Source organism: Mizuhopecten yessoensis, unplaced genomic scaffold, assembly GCF_002113885.1.
Source record: "Mizuhopecten yessoensis strain PY_sf001 unplaced genomic scaffold, ASM211388v2 scaffold10067, whole genome shotgun sequence".
Classification (NCBI taxonomy): domain Eukaryota; kingdom Metazoa; phylum Mollusca; class Bivalvia; order Pectinida; family Pectinidae; genus Mizuhopecten; species Mizuhopecten yessoensis.
In genome coordinates, this window is record NW_018408362.1 from 33,068 (window position 1) to 54,905 (window position 21,838).

Below are 21,838 nucleotides of genomic sequence, written 5' to 3' on the forward strand. Positions count from 1 at the left end.
ATAGAGGAATTATTCTGATTGGACGAAATTAATCCCGCGCCAAATACGCTTCAGAAGAAAGTGGAGATGGAGAAATTTTCGAAAGACGGCAGGAAGGTTATCGAAGCCGAAGGTAAGAATCTGATTGGGATTTTATGAAATACTTGTATGAAATGTTAAAACTATGTGTAATTATGTGAAACCAGTCTGTGATCATGATGTTACAACGGTTTACATTGGCAACAACTCATCTGATTCGTCATATTACGGACTTATATAATCTAATCTAATTCCGTGGTCATATTTACCGTGCGGGTTTAGCAATGATATCGATACTGAAAATTATACGTTAGAAAACAGAATTGAATATATTACTGAGTGCTAATGGTTACTGCGTCCAAATTACCAAACGTGTGTGCGTGTGCACCCAATCCCACCCTGCCGAATTTGAAGTTTACAGTATGAATGCACCTCTTGAGATAGTTCTTAACTTGTATGAAATTTGTAGATAGATAATATATAATTTCAATAAAAATTACTGTCCCACTTGTGTGATATCAAAGCCACCCCCCCCAAAAAAATAAGGTTGATGTACAGGGGCTTGAAAATACAGGTAGGCCTATATACTAATTTCTACAGTATTTTATAAGATAAATGAAAAATTATTAACTTTTTTCTTATTCAGAAAATGGGATTACTCCTAAAATTTACTGACGCGGACATCAGAGATGCATTCGATTGCTTGATGGATCGTTTTGAAGTGTGCCAGATACAGAGTCGTCATGCTTTGCTGACATCGACACAAACAGGCAGTATTATTAGCAGCCAGAACCTGAAGATGTAAGCTTTAGTGCAAGATCTTCAAATGATAATTAAAGCATATGTGTACAAGCTAAGAAGATAACACCAGCCTGCAGGATGACAGTGATGTGTAAAATGTCCCAAGATATACAGCGAAAGATTTGCTATTGAAAAAGGATAAAAGAGGAATACCTAAAGCACCACAACAGTTTTTCAGCAATCTCATGCAAGATGCGGCAGACACGTACTGGCAATATTTTAAAAAAAGATCTCCCCTTGCACCAAATATTCTTGGAAAATAACAACGGTTTTTTAAAAATGTATTATCAGTGACACCTCAATTAAGCAGACATACAAAGAGGTATGGCAAATACTAGGAATAATTTTGCAAAACAAAAGAGAATATCTTTTAGATAAAAGTTTAGGCAAAAGAAGTTCTACCAAGAAAAATGACAACAGTAATAATTGGAACGTACAGTGTGGAGCTTGCAATTGGAAATAAAGTGTTTGTTACTGACAAAACAAAAACTTAATGGTGAAGGAATTATTATTTCCGATCCTAATTCCAAATTTGTTTAAAAAGCTTTGAACAAACTCAGTGATTTAGACGAAATAGAAGACGAACATTTCGAACTTCAAACACCATCAATTGTTACATGGAGAATGGATAGACTCGCAATAAGTAGACCGGGTAAAAAGTGTGCAAGTTCTACAACGAGGAAACCAGCATGTATTTGCATATACAATACAGATAAATTTCAAGAGTTTTGGGAAACCTGTATTCTACAACTCTAACCTAATAATGTCAGCTGTATCATATTCTTGAAACCACACAGACCATATGTGAACCATGCATCCATATTTCATATTTAACAATGCTAAATATGTAGCAGTAAAAACTTTTGCAAATATATATGTTATTCAACTGTCATTTTTTCATGTTTAAAAGATATTTGTGACGTTACTTGCATTATTTCTAACTTTAAACACAGCATGAATGATTATATATACCGTCATAACTGTAAATTCAGAATCTATTGAATGTCCATTATTATTGTTATCTTCATATAAGTGATTCCAATTTGAATTTCAGTGACCACTGGCTAGGTATTTCAGTGGAAATACCACTGGAATCCACTGGGCAATTTGGCCACAAATTCCAGGTCAAATTGCTGGTGGAATCCAGTGGTATTTCCTCTGGTATCCAAGTGGAATTCCATTGTTTATTTTCATATGGTATTAGACTTTCATGAACTTTCATGAAAGTTCATGAAATGTGGTAATTTGTACATGTTCATGAATGTTCATGAATATTTCAAGCATTTTCAATTCATGAACTTAAAATGGGACGTTTTCTTCATGAACATTCATGAACATTCATGAATTGTTGCCATTTTTCATGAATGTTCATGAATTCATATATTCATGAATATTCATGATTTTATATTCATGAAAGTTCATGATTTAACATTCATGAATATTCATGAATTTATATTCATGAATTTTCATGAAATATTTTGCTCAAGATTATTCATGAAGTTTTAAGTTCATGAATTTCATGAAAATATTCATGAACAAATCAAGAACATTCATGAATATTATTCATGAATATTTCATGAACTGTTCATGAAGTTTCATGAATTATTCATAATCATTTCGCAGGGGTAGCACCTCTGATTCTAAAAAAGGAAAATAAAGAAATTTTAGCACACTGACTCCTTTGGGCCCCACCCTACAGCCCTTGGGGGTAGGGCTGGCTCAAAATTTTCAAAGTATCAAACTGTCAACTCAAGGTTATAATTCCAATCAAGTTATTAACATGTAATATTCAAAGTTTCATTTGCCATGATAAACCATAATAAAGTTTGCCCCCCTCCCTCCTTCAGCAGGGGGTAAACGTGAGACCCTAGGGTCATAAACCTTAAGACCCTTCCATCTATGAAGAGTATTTGATTCTACCATATCTGGGTCTTTGAGAAGAATATTTTTAAAATTTCAGTCAATTCCACCCTTTTTGGCCCCACCCATCAGCCCCTGGGGGTCAGTCAGGGCTGATATGTGCATACCATCAAACTGCTATCCCATACTGATAATGCTAACCTAAATTGAATAACTTCCAATGGAAATTAAACAAATGTTGGTCCAAAATGTGATTTCCCTATATAAACTATAGTAAAGTTTACCCCCTCCCCAGGGGGAAACGTGAGACCCCAGGGTCAAGAAATTCACAATTGGTAAAGCACTTTAAGATCCTTCCATCTATGAAGAGTGTTTAATTCTACCATATCTGGGTCTTGAGTAGAAGATTTTTGAAATTTTAGTCAATTTGCCCCTTTTTGCCCCCCCCCCTCAGGCCCCTGGGGTCTTGGGACTAAACCAGCCACAATTTTTGTTGACCTTTGTCCATGGAAGGTTCCTGCTAAATTTCATTGAAATTGGTTCAGGGGTTTTTGAGAAGAAGTCGAAAATGTAAATTGTTTACGGACGCACGGCGGACGACACCGGACAAAAGGCGATCACAATAGGTCACTTGAGACTTTGTCTCAGGTGACCTAAAAATGGACAGGAATCGTTCCATAGTAGCTGTAGCGTTAGCCTGAGCTGGTTCTACCAATAAGAAATCGTCTAGAAGATATAATATATTAGAGATGTTGTAATTAGTACTAGCGATCCAGCATATAGCACGCGATAGGTTATCAAACAACTTTGGGCTAGAACGACTCCCAAACACAAGTCTTGTGAAGAAATAAAACTGATTGTTCCACTGAATGCCATGATAAGGCCACAGTTCTGGTTTGATAGGCAGCAACTTGAAAGCGTCGGTGATGTCAGTTTTCATTAACCAGGCATCTGTGTCAAAGACTTTGATGATTACGCACAGCATCGTCAATAGTGACGTATTTCAAAGAGCATGTGATCTTATCGATGAGGCTATTAAGGCTCGGATTGGAATCATCTTGGTGAGGAGCAGACTAATCCAGAATGAGGCGAGTCTTTTTATTTATGCTCGGCTAGGCCAATAGGATTTATCCTGTACTTATGGAAAGGTACAGAGTCAAAAGGACCAATAAGATAGCCTTTATTAAGCTCTTTATCCACTAATTTAGTAACACAGTCTGGATCAGCCAAGGCAGACTTCACGTTTTTGCAGATAATAGAATTCCTTGGCAGGTATTGAAAACCTGTATCAAAACCGTGAGTTAACCCGTCAAGAAGATGATTTACGAACTGTTTATCCGGATGATTCTTCAATTCGAGCTTTAATGCAGCAATGTTAATGGGTGTAGTTGCCTTAAGGGGAATACCACATACATACCGGGTTATCTCTTCTTCACTGGAGGCTCTGTTATTTCTAAAGGGCAGGCTGACTTAGGGTGACCTCCCTTGCAGTTCAAACATATATGGAGGAAAAAACATGACGTCATGCTGCAGCCAAACTGGCCGCTAAAGTTGTTACAGATCTCGCGGCCGTCATGAAACACCTTAGTGGGTCCCTTAGCATCGAGAGAAGAAGAGCTTTGGCTTCGAGAATGCCCTGACTTTGAGTTCCTGTACCACTTTCTAAGTTAAGACGTGATTTGTTGCTCAAATTGGGACAGAAACCAGTAGTGTGTAAGGTACTATCACATCCTTCACATGACGCAGGTTTGTGGTTAGCAAAAGTATTGCAAAAAGCCTATTATCGCGTACTGACCAGTCGATGGGGACATGTTGTAACGCAGCTGGACTGCTGCTCTCATAGAGAACTGTCAATGATACTCGTAAAAAGCTGAAGACTGATAGCGAGAAACCATATCCACAATGTCCCTCTCATATAAGTCTAGCTCAATACGACGAGAAGTGTGGGCTGAACACATCACTTGCTTATACACGCCAAACGCCAATATAAACTCGCTCAAAGTGAGGTTCCTAGTAAGCCGCGAGTCAGGTTTTTCTGAAGACTGACAACTAGGGTGGCTTTGGCCGCTGAAGTACGGAATTAGTAAGGCTGCTAAGTTGACATCACGTCATGTAATAATCTGATGTCTTAGAGAAGGAGAGATTGTTTCAACAAGAGGTAGCGTGTCAGCCGCAAAACCAAATCTAGTACGCATGGAACCTGTCTCACCTTGACGTGATGAATAAGAAGTAAATTCAGATGATTCCCCAAGCCTTCTGTACGCCGTTTCCAAGGTATACTCCGGGAGCGTAGAACTGGAGGCGAGCCTATCCCTAGACGAAGCTAGATGACTTTCACTGCCAGCCGCTGCAGCAGGAGACGCTTGCTGCCTAGTAGTAACTGGAGATGCCTCAGTTCCACTACCTGATGAAATCAGATGTTGTTCCAATCTCAGGTAGCTCTCCTGCAGAGTAGCCACGCTGTCCACAAAACTTGAAACGATCCGAACCATGTGGCTATTGCTGTCATCATTGGCGCCGCCATCTTGAGTGCCACCATCTTGCCCCGTTGCAACCTGGGATCGCGCACTTGTTGGCCTACTTTGCACACGGCCCAGGGTCCTGGCGTCCTTCAGCTTTCTCACTAACACCATACGTCTGTCACTAGATTTGAAAGCAATCCCTAGATTTTTAAGTTCGCCCCGTAGCCGTGAAAGCGTCCATTTTCTAAAAGTTCAGTGTCGTATGGAACTGCCCTATTCACAGTACGTTTAGGCCCCAATGTACACGAAGCACTCGTGTTCGCACGTATGTAAACAAAGAGATCTATAAATAGATCAAGCTAATGCTGAGTAAAGTCACGGCCTAATTCACCTAGTTCTTTACGCACACCCACATACGAATGAATAATCCGTGAACGTATGAGTCACTAACGAAGTAATGCAGAGGCGAAATATGAAAGCCTGGAAGCTAGGTGAAATACAAACGTAAGCGCAAACACCGAAGTTCCGTACTCATGATTCTGTGCTAAAGTTGTACGAATCCTTGTTCGTAGAAGAATCCAAGTAATCCGGTGTCTTTCTCACACAAAGGGGGAATATCCCCGTGATGTAACGTTACAGAAGTTTATGATTAATCCTTCGTAAATAACGTAGAGTAGTAAAGTTCAAAAGGTAAATAATACGCGAAAAGCAAACACACCAACACCCGCCAGAAATCAATAATGAGGGGCACTGACAATACAACATACCCTCTAGGGGTTAATGCTGATTGGTTAACACTCCCCTAATTTGCATAAAAACATAAACATGAAAAACCTAGATACAAGAATTGCCACACGTATTAAAACAAGGAAATGAACTGAAGTTAATTCACACATATATATCTAACTGCTCCACTGTAGGAAAACAACCTATAATATATATAAGCAAGCTTAAGGGAGCAATAAAAGTTGTATATAAACTATAATTTAACACACATGTCAAATTATCATATGTAAAGTGGTATAGTCAACAGGCCTCGTTACCTTGGTGCCCACAATGATGTGTCGGTCGCCAGGGGCAAAGGTGGAACACAGGGCATAACTACAGGGCATCGTCCGTATACACTGCAACGTCGACCTGCAATTACAAGCACAAAGTACAGTTATCAAAACACAATCATATCCATGAATCAAGAACTTTCCAGGGAAATGTAAAGACATCTATCCAGTAACAGAAACCCATTTCCAATGAAAGTACCCTTACTTTCTACAATATTCGTGCTCTATTTTACCAATTTATGTCACTTTCAATGTAATTTTCAACAACAAATTGCATTACTTCAGGTTTTTCAGACAAAAGATAGACCAAAATTTTATCTGTTGAATTAGAATAAGGATTCGTTGATTTCAGACCAGGATCCTCTCCAAAAAAAACATAGAAAAAGTCTGTAAGACATGATGCCTCTGCTCCCATGCAAAATATTGTCATTTCAGTATAACATGACAACTTGGTAATCACAGTGTACCTGTTCCATATCTTGGCTGCCTCCCCACTGGCAGAGAGTACAGCTGTGTTATCTGAGCTGAAACTGACCGTCCTCACATCTGTTCGGTGACCTAGAACAGCCAAAGTCTTCACGTTGTCTGCTGCACCCTTCTTCACCTCAGTGTTACAGGAGCATGTCTGGAGTGAGTTGTTGTTAAGTACGGCCACCACCTGTAACAGGACATCCTCTAGATCTTATATCTACACAACATCTTATCTTGTTTGAATTAAATTACACTGTATCAAATGTATATTTAAAATATACAATTTCTATACAATTTTTATCAATAGAAATATAATATCTTAACCAATTAATGGTGTTCAACTTGACCTGTGAAGTTGACAACATCAACAATTATTACCTTGACCTGTGACATTGAGAACCACATCACCAGTTATTACGTTGAACTGTGACATTGAGGACAACATCACCAGTTATTACCTTGCCCTGTGACATTGAGAACCACATCCCCAGTTATTAACTTGACCTGTGACATTGAGGCCCACATCACCAGTTATTACCTTGCCCTGTGACATTGAGAACCACATCCCCAGTTATTAACTTGACCTGTGACATTGAGGACCAGATCACCAGGTATTACCTTGAACTGTGACGTTGAGAACCACATCACCAGTTATTAATTAATGGTGTTCAACTTGACCTGCGAAGTTGACAACATCAACAATTATTACCTTGACCTGTGACATGGAGAACCACATCACCAGTTATTCCCTTGAACTGTGACCTTCAGGACCACATCACCAGGTATGACCTTGAACTGTGACATTGAGAACTACATCACCAGTTATTACCTTGACCTATGACATTGAGAACCACATCACCAGTTATTCCCTTGAACTGTGACATTGAGAACCACACCACCAGGTATGACCTTGACCTCTGACATTGAGGACCACATCACTAGTTATTACCTTGAACTGTGCCATTGAGGACCACATCACCAGGTATTATCTTGAACTGTGACATTAGGGACCACATCACCAGGTATGACCTTGAACTGTGACATTGAGGACCACACCACCAGGTATTACCTTGACCTGTGACATGGAGAACCACATCACCAGTTATTAAGTTGACCTGTGACATTGAGGACAACATCACCAGTTATTACCTTGCCCTGTGACATTGAGAACCACATCCCCAGTTATTAACTTGACCTGTGACATTGAGGCCCACATCACCAGTTATTACCTTTACCTGTGACATTGAGGACCACATCAGCAGGTATTACCTTGACCTGTGACATGGAGAACCACATCACCAGTTATTCCCTTGACCTGTGACATTGAGGTCCACATCACCAGTTATTACCTTGCCCTGTGACATTGAGAACCACATCACCAGTTATTAACTTGACCTGTGACATTGAGGCCCACATCACCAGTTATTACCTTTACCTGTGACATTGAGGACCACATCCCCAGGTATTACCTTGAACTGTGACATTGAGAACTACATCACCAGTTATTACCTTGAACTGTGACATTAGGGACCACATCACCAGGTATGACCTTGAACTGTGACATTGAGGACAACATCACCAGTTATTACCTTGACGTGTGACATTGAGGACCACATCCCCAGGTATTACCTTGAACTGTGACATTGAGGACCACATCACCAGGTATTACCTTGAACTGTGACATTAGGGACCACATCACCAGGTATTACCTTGAACTGTGACATTGAGAACCACATCACCAGTTATTACCTTGACCTGTGAAGTTGACAACATCACCAGCTATTACCTTGACCTGTGACATTGAGGACCACATCCCCAGTTATTACCTTGACCTGTGACATTGAGAACCACATCACCAGTTATTACCTTGACCTGTGACATTGAGGACCACATCACCAGTTATTACCTTGACCTGTGACATTGAGGACCATTTCACCAGGTATTACCTTGACCTGTGACATTGAGGACCACATCACCAATTATTACCTTGACCTGTGACATTGAAGACCACATCACCAGGTATTACCTTGACCTGTGACATTGAGAACCACATCACCAGTTATTCCCTTGACCTGTGACATTGAGGACCATTTCACCAGGTATTACCTTGAACTGTGACATTGAGAACCACATCACCAGTTATTACCTTGACCAGTAACATTGAGGAAAGCTTCATCAGTTATTACCTTGACCTTTGACATTGAGGACAGCTTCACCAGTACATACTATGGCCTGTGACCATGTGAAACTAACCTTGAACTGTGATATTGAGGCCCAAATCAGCAGTTTTTATCTTGACCTGTGACCTTGTGGAACACATCACCAGTACTCACCTTGCCCTTTACCTCGAGAACCATATCACCAGTACTAGTACTCAACTTGGCCTGTGACCTTGAGGACCACATCACCAGTACTCAACTTAGCCTGTGACCTTGAGGACCACATCACCAGTACTCAACTTAGCCTGTGACCTTGAGGACCACATCACCAGTTATTACTTTGACCTGTGAAATTCAGGACCACATCACCAGTTATTACCTTGGCCTGTGACATTGAGGACCACATCACCAGTTATGACCTTGACCTGTGACATTGAGGAAAGCTGCAGCAGTTATTACCTTGACCTTTGACATTGAGGACAGCTTCATCAGTACATACTATGGCCTGTGACCATGTGAAACTAACCTTGAACTGTGATATTGAGGCCCAAATCAGCAGTTTTTATCTTGACCTGTGACCTTGTGGAACACATCACCAGTACTCACCTTGCCCTTTACCTCGAGAACCATATCACCAGTACTAGTACTCAACTTGGCCTGTGACCTTGAGGACCACATCACCAGTACTCAACTTAGCCTGTGACCTTGAGGACCACATCACCAGTACTCAACTTAGCCTGTGACCTTGAGGACCACATCACCAGTTATTATCTTGACCTGTGACATTGAGGACCACATCACCAGTTATTACCTTGACCTGTGACATTGAGGAAAGCTTCATCAGTTATTACCTTGACCTTTGACATTGAGGACAGCTTCACCAGTACATACTATGGCCTGTGACCATGTGAAACTAACCTTGAACTGTGATATTGAGGCCCAAATCAGCAGTTTTTATCTTGACCTGTGACCTTGTGGAACACATCACCAGTACTCACCTTGCCCTTTACCTCGAGAACCATATCACCAGTACTAGTACTCAACTTGGCCTGTGACCTTGAGGACCACATCACCACCACTCAACTTGGCCTGTGACATTGAGGACCACATCACCAGTACTCAACTTGGCCTGTGACCTTGAGGACCACATCACCAGTACTCAACTTGGCCTGTGACCTTGAGGACCACATCACCAGTACTCAACTTGGCCTGTGACCTTGAGGACCACATCACCAGTACTCAACTTGGCCTGTGACCTTGAGGACCACATCACCAGTACTCAACTTGGCCTGTGACCTTGAGGACCACATCACCAGTACTCAACTTGGCCTGTGACCTTGAGGACCACATCACCAGTACTCAACTTAGCCTGTGACCTTGAGGACCACATCACCAGTACTCAACTTGGCCTGTGATATTGTGGACAACATCACCCTTACTTTGGCCCGTGACCTTGTGGACGGTACTACCTGTACTTACATTAACTGTCATTGAGGAACAAATCCTGAGTTCTTTATCTTGAAATGTGACCTTGTGGATCACAATACCTGTACTTACTTTGGCCTGTGAACCTTCCTCCAGCACCACATCAACTGAAGCTATCTTAGAGGTCATCTTGATACATGTAACCTTCTGAATTTCATCCTCAAGTGTGAGTTCTGCTGTCTTAGCCTCTCCTTCCTCCCCATCAGGCCTGTCAGACAAAGGTATATTTGAAATCTTTTAAAGATTAAACCCTATTTCTGCTTTTGGGCCCTATATCTACAAATCACTGAAGTCCCTCGGTCAATGTGTAAACTAAGGTCAAAACCCTTCAAACACATATAAGAAATAGTTGTTTAAAAATTAACCCCCTTTTTCCATTTGGGGTTAGCATCGCTGCCCCCAAGTGGGGGGCCCGTTATTTACACACCATTCAACCACTTTTACCAAGGATGCTCCCTACCAAATTAATGAAAAGTTAATGGGCAGATGAGGGATGCTGCTCCGCACCATGGGTCAGGTGAGCTGATAATGAACACAAGAGGCCCAGTGACTATTAATTGCTCACCTGACCATTTTTGAAATTAAGTTCAAATCTGCCAAGTAGTTTGGGAGGAAAGCTCCCAGAAATTTTAACATTTTATTTGTATAACTTTTGATCCCCATGGGCTAAGGATGCTACCAAAATAATTGTTGTTTAAAGCAAAGCTTCCGATTCAACCCTTTTTACTAGGTCCCTCAGACCCAGGAATGTCAGCCGTTTTATTGGTATGCCTTTTTAATCACCATGGGCAAAGCATGCTATTATTGCAATTAGATTGAAATCTGCCCAAAATAAATTGATATCTGCCCAGCAGTTTGGGAGATGTTTTTAAAAGCAGAATAGTCAATTTCTAACCTTTTACCCAACCCCCAATAGTCAGCTCCTTGATTTGTATAATTTTTCAATTTCTATGGGCTTTGCATGCAACCACTATGATTTGGTTGAATTCAGCTCAGTAGTTTTGAAGGTGTCATTCAAAGAAAATCAGCCAATTTAACCGCTTCTATCTGGCCCCTAGGCCCCTGAAGCAGCCCATTTAACCCCTTCTATCTGGCCCCTAAGCCTCCTGGAGTTTCATCCACTTCACCTTTCCCATGGGCTAAGCATGCTACCAATACAATTGGGTTAAAATCTGCTGAGTCCTTTAGGAGATGTCATTTATAGCAGATGAGTCAATATGAACCTTTTCCCCCACCACCCACCATCCAGGGCGTTCAGCTCCTTTATCTTTATAGATATAAGGATGTAAGCTGATGTATGTATTCAGAGATGCCGATTTTTGTAAATGAAAATGTTGTATAAAAAGATAATGATATGGAAGTAAATATGTATCAATGAAACTGATATTTGTAAAAGAAAGTTGATATATCACCGATATTTGTAAAAGAAAGTTGATATATCACTGATACTTGTAATTAAAAATAAATACATTGTATATTAAAGATTGGTTCCCTTTGATTTTCACCTTTTAAAAAATGATTCTGATTTTTATCAAGCATTAAAGATGCTCTGAACTTTCTATTAATACTATCAGTAAGAGAAAATTCAAAAGACAAGTGAAGAAATATATGTATATAACATCGTTTAAATGTCAGTAAAGTATCTTGCTCACAGATATAACACAGTGCCATGCCGTGACTCGAACCTGCAACCCTTCGGTCACGAGCCCGGCATCATACCACTAGACTACCGTGCCTCCTGTAGGGATGACAGAGAACTCATATCGTAGAGATGAGTTCTCTGTCATCCCTACAGAAATTATATCTTAGGAGATGACAGAGAAATCAGACCCTAGGGGTTGACAGAGAAATCATTTCCTAGAAGGTGACCGAGAAATCATACCCTAGGGTGTGACAGAGATATCATATCCTAGGGGTGCCAGAGACATCATACCATAGGAGTTGACAGAGAAATCAGACCCTAGGGGGTGACAGATAAATCTTATCATAGGGGGTGACTGAGAAACCATACCCTAGGGGGTAACTTAAAAGTCAGTGGGAACCTGGAAATACCTCCCCCATACATCACTCTCACCCTTCACTCACTTTGACTTTTTGTTGAGTTTCTTCTGCCGTTTACTCTGCCGTTTACTCAGTTCCTGCTCAGATGGAAGTTTGAACACCTCAATGGAGGAATCATTACCCTGGTAGAACAAATAATAAGTGCTGATATATATTCGAAAACCAATAATACCAGTCTGCAAAATAATGTCTAATTAATTTCATGAAACCAAATAATGAAGTAGTTCTGAATACATCTGGTCGGCTGTAACTGACCAGCCAGATGTTAATGATAACATTCTCACTCACATGACAGAGGAGGATTTTATCTGACCAATCTGTCGTCATGGAGACTACTCGATCACGTCCTTGCCTCATTATGGAGCCAGCTTTAGAACAGCGCAGGATTGTCTAGAAGATAAACAGAATACACTACAAATGAATGCAAGACAAGGGAGACAACCCCTCCCATCCTCATTTTACTAAGTTGAAGAAACTGATGATAATGTTATTTTTCTTCAGTAGGTTATCAATGGTTAGCAAGTTGCTCGGTTGGAAAATCACAAACCTGTTACCTAATCAATAAACCTAATAATACCTTTTATCTATAAATAAGCAGGTGAACACTTATTGATATTGAAGAAAATTGCAGGGCCTGAGGTATTAATATTGTTTTGTACTGAATAGTAACAGATGCAGCCAGCACTGTTTAAACCTGTGACAGATATTAAAATGGGTCCACAAGGCAATGCCATACATACCATCTTTGTCAGTTGGAATCTTTATGGGTGGGACATACAATGTGTTATGTCATCTTAGGAACAGGCACTTGAATCATAAATTATATGCAAAACCTTTCAAGGTGCAAACATCTTGGAGTTTGTTGGCCAAATCATGTTTCTCAACCAAAATGTTATCGTGTGTAATTTCGAGTACCAAAAACTTGTTTTGGGTGCTCCTTTATTTTGACTGTAGTTGTAAATTTTTGAAATTATGTAGTTCTGTTGTATGTGTCGATATTGTATCTACATGGGTAAACTTATTAGTTCATACGAGTGGAAATTGGTTTTAAATATAACTTTTGGTAAAAATAAACTGTACTTGTTGCCTTTTATTACTTGGTTATCAAGTTGACGGATTAGCTGGTTATATATGTCTTACATATAAACTTTGTTGTAACAATAATGAAACAAGTTTCTCCAACTTCTATAAATCATTCAATCAAACCCCGACAATCTTGATGAAGGGTGAGTTCACTATCCACAGTGCCACCCTTTTATAGCCTGTTACTCAGTCAGAAGACCTCTGGAGTAGTGAATACTAAAATTTTACCAATTTGACAACCCTATTTGTAAGTAAATTAATCCTATATCAAAAGGTATATCAATTCTGAAATTTTAAGAAACATGTTGGATTGTTTTTTAACTGAAATATTAAATAAGGACGAAATGGTTGTTAGCCAGGTGTGTAGACTCACCTGGTATTATTGACCTATTCTAAATACACCTGGTATTATTGACCTATTTAACACAAACCTGGTATTATTGACCTATTCTAAACACACCTGGTATTATTGACCTACTTAACACACACCTGGTATTATTGACCTATTCTAAACACACCTGGTATTATTGACCTATTTAACACATACCTGGTATTATTGACCTATTCTAAACACACCTGACCTTGTCTATCTGATTTTTAATACCCACCAGATCCTCACTGTCTTCTGCTTCATCGTCACCATCAGAGGTAGTACCCTCCGGTGTCTGAAGTCTTCTGCGTTTTGTCTCTGGTTCAGCAGCGCTCTCTTGTCCTGCCTGAATATTTACATAACATTCAAATAATATGGAATTTTCAATAAAGAATGAAAAGTTGATCAATCAATCTGGCTTTAATTACATTTCAATGTTTACTAAATCTCTATTCTCTGTAAATACTCTGAGCAATTTCTTATTAATTTCCTTAGTTTCTCTATTACAGTGATGACAAGCTGTGGTGATATGTGTGCCTGTTCTGTGATATGTGTACCTGTTCTGTGATGTGTGTATCTGTTGTGTGTTATGTGTACCTGTTCTGTGATTTGATGTGTACCTGCTCTGTGATATGTGTACATGTTCTGTAATTTGATGTGTACCTGTTCTGTGATATGTGTACATGTTCTGTGATTTGATGTGTACCTGCTCTGTGAGATGTGTACATGTTCTGTGATTTGATGTGTACCTGTTCTGTGTTATGTGTACCTGTTGTGTGATATGTGAACCTGTTCAGTGATGTGTACCTGTTCAGTGATGTGTGTACCTGTTCAATGATATGTGTACCTGTTCTGTGATGTGATGTGTACCTGTTCTGTGATATGTGTACCTGTTCTGTGTTATGTATACCTGTTCAGTGATATGTGTGCCTGTTCAGTGATGTGTACCTGTTCTGTGTTATGTGTACCTGTTGTGTGATATGTGAACCTGTTCAGTGATGTGTACCTGTTCAGTGATGTGTGTTCCTGTTCAATGATATGTGTACCTGTTCTGTGATGTGATGTGTATCTGGTCTGTGATGATGAGCTGTGGCTATAGGTTTACCTGTTCTGTGATGTGATGTGTATCTGTTCTGTGATATGTGTACCTGTTCTGTGTTATGTATACCTGTTCAGTGATATGTGTACCTGTTCAGTGATATGTGTACATGTTCAGTGATATGTGTACCTGTTCAGTGATGTGTGTACCTGTTCAGTGATATGTGTACCTGTTCAGCGATATGTGTACCTGTTCAGTGATATGTGTACCTGTTCAGTGATGTGTACCTGTTCTGTGTTATGTGTACCTGTTCAGTGATATGTGTACCTGTTCAGCGATATGTGTACCTGTTCAGTGATATGTGTACCTGTTCAGCGATATGTGTACCTGTTCAGTGATATGTGTACCTGTTCAGCGATATGTGTACCTGTTCAGTGATATGTGTACCTGTTCAGTGATGTGTACCTGTTCTATGATATGTGTACCTGTTCAGTGATATGTGTACCTGTTCAGCGATATGTGTACCTGTTCAGTGATATGTGTACCTGTTCAGTGATATGTGGACCTGTTCAGTGATGTGTACCTGTTCTGTGTTATGTGTTCCTGTTCTGTGATATGTGTTCCTGTTCTGTGATATGTGTTCCTGTTCTGTGATATGTGTTCCTGTTCAGTGATGTGTACCTGTTCTGTGATATGTGTACCTGTTCTGTGTTATGTATACCTGTTCGGTGATATGTGTACCTGTTCAGTGATATGTGTACCTGTTCAGCGATATGTGTACCTGTTCAGTGATATGTGTACCTGTTCAGCGATATGTGTACCTGTTCAGTGATATGTGTACCTGTTCAGCGATATGTGTACCTGTTCAGTGATATGTGTACCTGTTCAGCGATATGTGTACCTGTTCAGTGATATGTGTACCTGTTCAGCGATATGTGTACCTGTTCAGTGATATGTGTACCTGTTCAGCGATATGTGTACCTGTTCAGTGATATGTGTACCTGTTCAGCGATATGTGTACCTGTTCAGTGATATGTGTACCTGTTCAGTGATGTGTACCTGTTCTATGATATGTGTACCTGTTCAGTGATATGTGTACCTGTTCAGCGATATGTGTACCTGTTCAGTGATATGTGTACCTGTTCAGTGATATGTGTTCCTGTTCAGTGATATGTGTACCTGTTCAGTGATGTGTGTATCTGGTCTGTGATGATGAGCTGTGGCTATAGGTTTACCTATTCGGTGATATGTTACCTGGTCTGTGATGATGAGCTGTGGCTATAGGTTTACCTGTTCAGTGATGTGTGTATCTGGTCTGTGATGATGAGCTGTGGCTATAGGTGTACCTGTTCGGTGATATGTGTATCTGGTCTGTGATGATGAGCTGTGGCTATAGGTTGACCTGTTCGGTGATGTGATGTGTATCTGGTCTGTGATGACGAGCTGTGGCTATAGGTTTACCTGTTCGGTGATGTGTGCCTGTGATGATGAGCTGTGGCTATAGGTTTACCTGTTCGGTGATATGTGTATCTGGTCTGTGATGTTGAGCTGTGGCTATAGGTTTACCTGTTCGGTGATATGTGTATCTGGTCTGTGATGATGAGCTGTGGCTATAGGTTAACCTGTTCAGTGATGTGTGTATCTGGTCTGTAATGATGAGCTGTGGCTATAGGTTAACCTGTTCAGTGATGTGTGTATCTGGTCTGTAAGGATGAGCTGTGGCTATAGGTGTACCTGTTCTGTGATGTGTGTACCTGTTCTGTGATGATGAGCTGTGGCTATAGGTTTACCTGTTCTGTGATGTGATGTGTATCTGGTCTGTGATGATGATCTGTGGCTATAGGTTTACCTGTTCTGTGATGTGTGTACCTGTTCTGTGATGATGAGCTGTGGCTAAAGGTTTTCCTGTTCGGTGATGTCATTGATGTCCCATACACGTAATTCACTGTCTCCTGTACCTGTTCAGTGATGTGTGTACCTGGTCTGTAAGGATGAGCTGTGGCGATAGGTGTACCTGTTCTGTGATGTGTGTACCTGTTCTGTGATGATGAGCTGTGGCTATCTGGTCTGTGATGATGAGCTGTGGATATAGGTTTACCTGTTCGGTGATGTGTGTATCTGGTCTGTGATGATGAGCTGTGGCAATAGGTTTACCTGTTTTGTGATATGTGTACCTGTTCTGTGATATGTGTACCTGTTCAGTGATATGTGTATCTGGTCTGTGATGATGAGCTGTGGCTATAGGTTTACCTGTTCTGTGATATGTGTATCTGGTCTGTGATGATTAACTGTGGCTTTAGGTTTACCTGTTCAGTGATATGCGTATCTGGTCTGTGATGATTAGCTTGTGCTTTATTTTTACCTGTTCAGTGATATCTGTATCGTGTCTGTGATGATGAGCTGTGGCTCTAGGTTTACCTGTTCAGTGACGTGTGTATCTGGTCTGTAATGATGAGCTGTGGCTATAGGGTTACCTGTTCAGTGATGTGTACCTGTATAGGTTTACCTGTTCAGGGATATGCGTATCTGGTCTGTGATGATGATCTGTGGCTATAGGTTTACCTATTCAGTGATATGTGTATCTTGTCTGTGATGATGAGCTGTGGCTAAAGGTTTACCTGTTATCTGGTCTGTGATGATGATCTGTGGCTATAGGTTTACCTATTCAGTGATATGTGTATCTTGTCTGTGATGATGAGCTGTGTACCTGTTCTGTGATGATGAGCTGTGTACCTGTTCTGTGATGATGAGCTGTGGCTATAGGTTTACCTGTTCAGTGATATGTGTATCGTGTCTGTGATGATGAGCTGTGGCTTTAGGTTTACCTGTTCAGTGATGTGTACCTGTTCTGTGATGGGGTGTGTACCTGTTCTATGATATGTGTACGTGTTCGGTGATATGTGTATCTGGTCTGTGATGATGAGCTGTGGCTATAGGTTTCCCTCTTCAGTGATATGTGTATCTGGTCTGTGATGATGAACTGTGGCTATAGGTTTACCTGTTCAGTGATATGTGGATCTGGTCTGTGATGATGAGCTGTGACTATAGGTTTACCTGTTCAGTGATATGTGTATCGTGTCTGGGATGATGAGCTGTGGCTTTAGGTTTACCTGTTCAGTGATCTGTTCTGTGATATGTGTACCTGTTCTGTGATATGTGTACCTGGTCTGTGATGATGAGCTGTGGGTATAGGTTTACCTGTTCAGTGATGTGATGTGTATCTGGTCTGTGATGATGAGCTGTGGCTATAGGTTTACCTGTTCAGTGATGTGATGTGTGTATCTTGTCTGTGATGATGAGCTGTGGCTATAGGTTTACCTGTTCAGTGATATGTGTACCTGGTCTGTGATATTTGTACCTGTTCAGTGATATGTGTATCTGGTCTGCGATGATGAGCTGTGGCTATAGGTTTACCTGTTCAGTGATATGTGTACCTGGCCTGTGATGATGAGCTGTGGCTATAGGTTTACCTGTTCGGTGATGTGTACCTGTGATGATGAGCTGTGGCTATAGGTTTACCTGTTCTGTGATGTGTGTACCTGGTCTGTGATATTTGTACCTGTTCAGTGATATGTGTATCTGGTCTGTGATGATGAGCTGTGGCTATAGGGTTACCTGTTCGGCGATGTGTACCTGTTCTGTGATGTGATGTGTATCTGTTCTGTGATATGTGTACCTGTTCTGTGATATGCGTACCTGGTCTGTGATGATGAGCTGTGGCTATAGGGTTACCTGTTCGGCGATGTGTACCTGTTCTGTGATGTGATGTGTACCTGTTCTGTGATGATGAGCTGTGGGTATAGGTTTACCAGTTCGGTGATGTGTACCTGTTCTGTGATGTGATGTGTACCTGTTCTGTGATATGTGTACCTGGTCTGTGATGATGAGCTGTGGGTATAGGTTTACCTGTTCGGTGATGTGTACCTGTTCTGTGATGTGATGTGTACCTGTTCTGTGATATGTGTACCTGTTCTGTGATATGTGTACCTGGTCTGTGATGATGAGCTGTGGCTAAAGGTTTACCTGTTCGGTGATGTCATTGATGTCCCATACACGTAATTCACTGTCTCCTGATCCCGTCACAATCCTGTGGCCTTCACGGGTGATCACAAAGTCATGTACCTGTGAACATCAAATCTCACAGAAATGTATTATTACAATAATATCTTACCTAAATACCACACTGTTAAACTAAAGTATTTACCAAACCAGACTACCATCAAAGTAACAAGGATACAGACATAACCTGAGGTATGTATTACATGTATGTATGTATTTATCAAAATACGTTTAGCCTTTCAGAAGTCATTACTAAGACCTTGATCTAGACAGTTCATGAGTGGTACATGACACACAGTCAGACAGTTTAACCTGAGGTTGTTCATGACACATTGTCTGACCATTTTGACATGACAGTGTTCATGACACATTGTCTGACATTTTGACAGGACAGTGTTCATGACACATTGTCTGACATTTTGACATGACAGTGTTCATGACACATTGTCTGACCATTTTGACATGACAGTGTTCATGACACATTGTCTGACATTTTGACAGGACAGTGTTCATGACACATTGTCTGAACATTTTTGACATGAAAATTTTAAACATTCTATAAAAGATATGGTACAGACAATCATTACAATGATTAGACCTTTGACCACTGCTGTAAAACAGAGTTGTATGTTAGAAATAGTGGGTGGACAGATGACCATTGTGCAACCAAAAGCCTAGGTTTCACTAGTAGAGGATTGATAATTTACTGTAAACAAACATGTCTAGATTAGTAAAATGATTACATGAAGTTTATTTTTCCACAGTGGTGAAGCATGTGTACAGCAATTACTGAAAAGGGAGTCAGGTAAAGGTTAACTACAGTCAACAACACTGACACAGCTGATTACCGAGGACACGACCCCAGGTCAGGTCATTATATAAATACCGCAGTAGATCTGAGACAATGACAGTAGACAAACTGATGCCTTGGTATTGATGCTTCATCATTTACCTCTTCTTCAAACTGCCTTTTTTTTTATAAACAACACATAAATGATTGTTGAAATATATGGGGTATAGATAAGTATGTAGTAAGTAAGCAGACATAATCAATAACAAACCTCTGTACGGTGTCCGACCAATGTATGGAAGCAATGCTGGGTGTCCAGGTCCCAGAACTTCACAAATGTGTCCTTTGAACTGTAAAGATAAATGCTCAACATTGAGAGATATCTCAGATCTTATAACCTAAAGGATTAACATTTGGTTTGTTTAGTGTTTTACATCCTATTAACAGCAATGGTCATTTAAGGATGTGCCAAGTTTTGGTGGAGGAGAAAAACAACCAACCTACGGCCAGTACCAGGCGACTGCCCCACGTAGGCCTTGAACCCACGACCCAGTGAAGGAGGGCTAGTGGTTAGAGTTTGTCAGATTTCTTAACCACTTAGCCACTGCTGCCCCTGTTATGTATACCTGTTCTGTGATACTTGTGATATGTTTACCTGATATGTGTGCCTGTTCTGTGATATGTGTACCTGTTGTGTGATATGTGTACCTGTTGTGTGATATGTGTACCTGTTGTGTGATATGTGTACCTGTTCTGTGATATGTGTACCTGTTCTGTGATATGTGTACCTGTTCTGTGATATGTGTACCTGTTCTGTGATATGTGTGATATGTTTACCTGATATGTGTACCTGTTCTGTGATATGTGTACCTGTTCTGTGATATGTGTGCCTGTTCTGTGATATGTATACCTGTTCTGTGATATGTGAACCTGTTCTGTGATATGTGTACCTGTTCTGTGATATGTGTATCTGTTCAGTGATGTGTACCTGTTCTGTGATATGTGTACCTGTTCTGTGATGTGTACCATAAGAGATATTATAGAGGTCCACACTTAGGGACATCATAGATCTCTACCATAGGGGATATCATAGACCTCCACACTGAGGGACATCATATATCTCTACCATAGGGGATATCATAGACCTCCACACTGAGGGACATCATAGATCTCTACCATAGGGGATATCATAGACCTCCACACTGAGGGACATCATAGATCTCTACCATAGGGGTTATCATAGACCTCCACACTGAGGGACATCATAGATCTCTACCATAGGGGTTATCATAGACCTCCACACTGAGGGATATCATAGATCTCTACCATAGGGGATATCATAGACCTCCACACTGAGGGATATCATAGATCTCTACCATAGGGGATATCATAGACCTCCACACTGAGGGACATCATAGATCTCTACCATAGGGGTTATCATAGACCTCCACACTGAGGGACATCATAGATCTCTACCATAGGGGTTATCATAGACCTCCACACTGAGGGATATCATAGATCTCTACCATAGGGGATATCATAGACCTCCACACTGAGGGATATCATAGATCTCTACCATAGGGGATATCATAGACCTCCACACTGAGGGACATCATAGATCTCTACCATAGGGGTTATCATAGACCTCCACACTGAGGGACATCATAGATCTCTACCATAGGGGTTATCATAGACCTCCACACTGAGGGATATCATAGATCTCTACCATAGGGGATATCATAGACCTCCACACTGAGGGATATCATAGATCTCTACCATAGGGGATATCATAGACCTCCACACTGAGGGACATCATAGATCTCTACCATAGGGGTTATCATAGACCTCCACACTGAGGGATATCATAGATCTCTACCATAGGGGATATCATAGACCTCCACACTGAGGGACATCATAGATCTCTACCATAGGGGTTATCATAGACCTCCACACTGAGGGACATCATATATCTCTACCATAGGGGATATCATAGAGGTCCACACTGAGGGACATCATTGATCTTTACCATAGTGGATATCATAGACCTCCACACTGAGGGACATCATAGATCTCTACCATAGGGGTTATCATAGACCTCCACACTGAGGGACATCATATATCT

General features: G+C 40.7%; 1 protein-coding gene and 1 long non-coding RNA gene across 2 annotated transcripts in view; one reads left to right on the top strand and one right to left on the bottom strand.

Moving 5' to 3' along the window:
• The window catches only part of LOC110459439 (WD repeat-containing protein 3-like), a 64,598-nt gene that overhangs the window by 32,936 nt on the left and 9,824 nt on the right, over positions 1-21,838 (bottom strand). The window contains exons 5-12 of the mRNA XM_021511694.1: positions 19,988-20,066; positions 18,891-18,989; positions 14,067-14,174; positions 12,664-12,765; positions 12,400-12,497; positions 10,387-10,522; positions 6,667-6,857; positions 6,185-6,278 (exon numbers count right to left, since the gene is read on the bottom strand). Of these exons, the coding sequence (XP_021367369.1) occupies positions 6,185-6,278; positions 6,667-6,857; positions 10,387-10,522; positions 12,400-12,497; positions 12,664-12,765; positions 14,067-14,174; positions 18,891-18,989; positions 19,988-20,066 (907 nt within the window). The remainder of the gene's footprint in view (positions 1-6,184; positions 6,279-6,666; positions 6,858-10,386; positions 10,523-12,399; positions 12,498-12,663; positions 12,766-14,066; positions 14,175-18,890; positions 18,990-19,987; positions 20,067-21,838) is intronic.
• Positions 7-1,693, top strand: LOC110459441. Its single transcript, XR_002463891.1, has 2 exons — positions 7-112; positions 665-1,693. It is a non-coding gene; the product is annotated as an uncharacterized LOC110459441 (long non-coding RNA).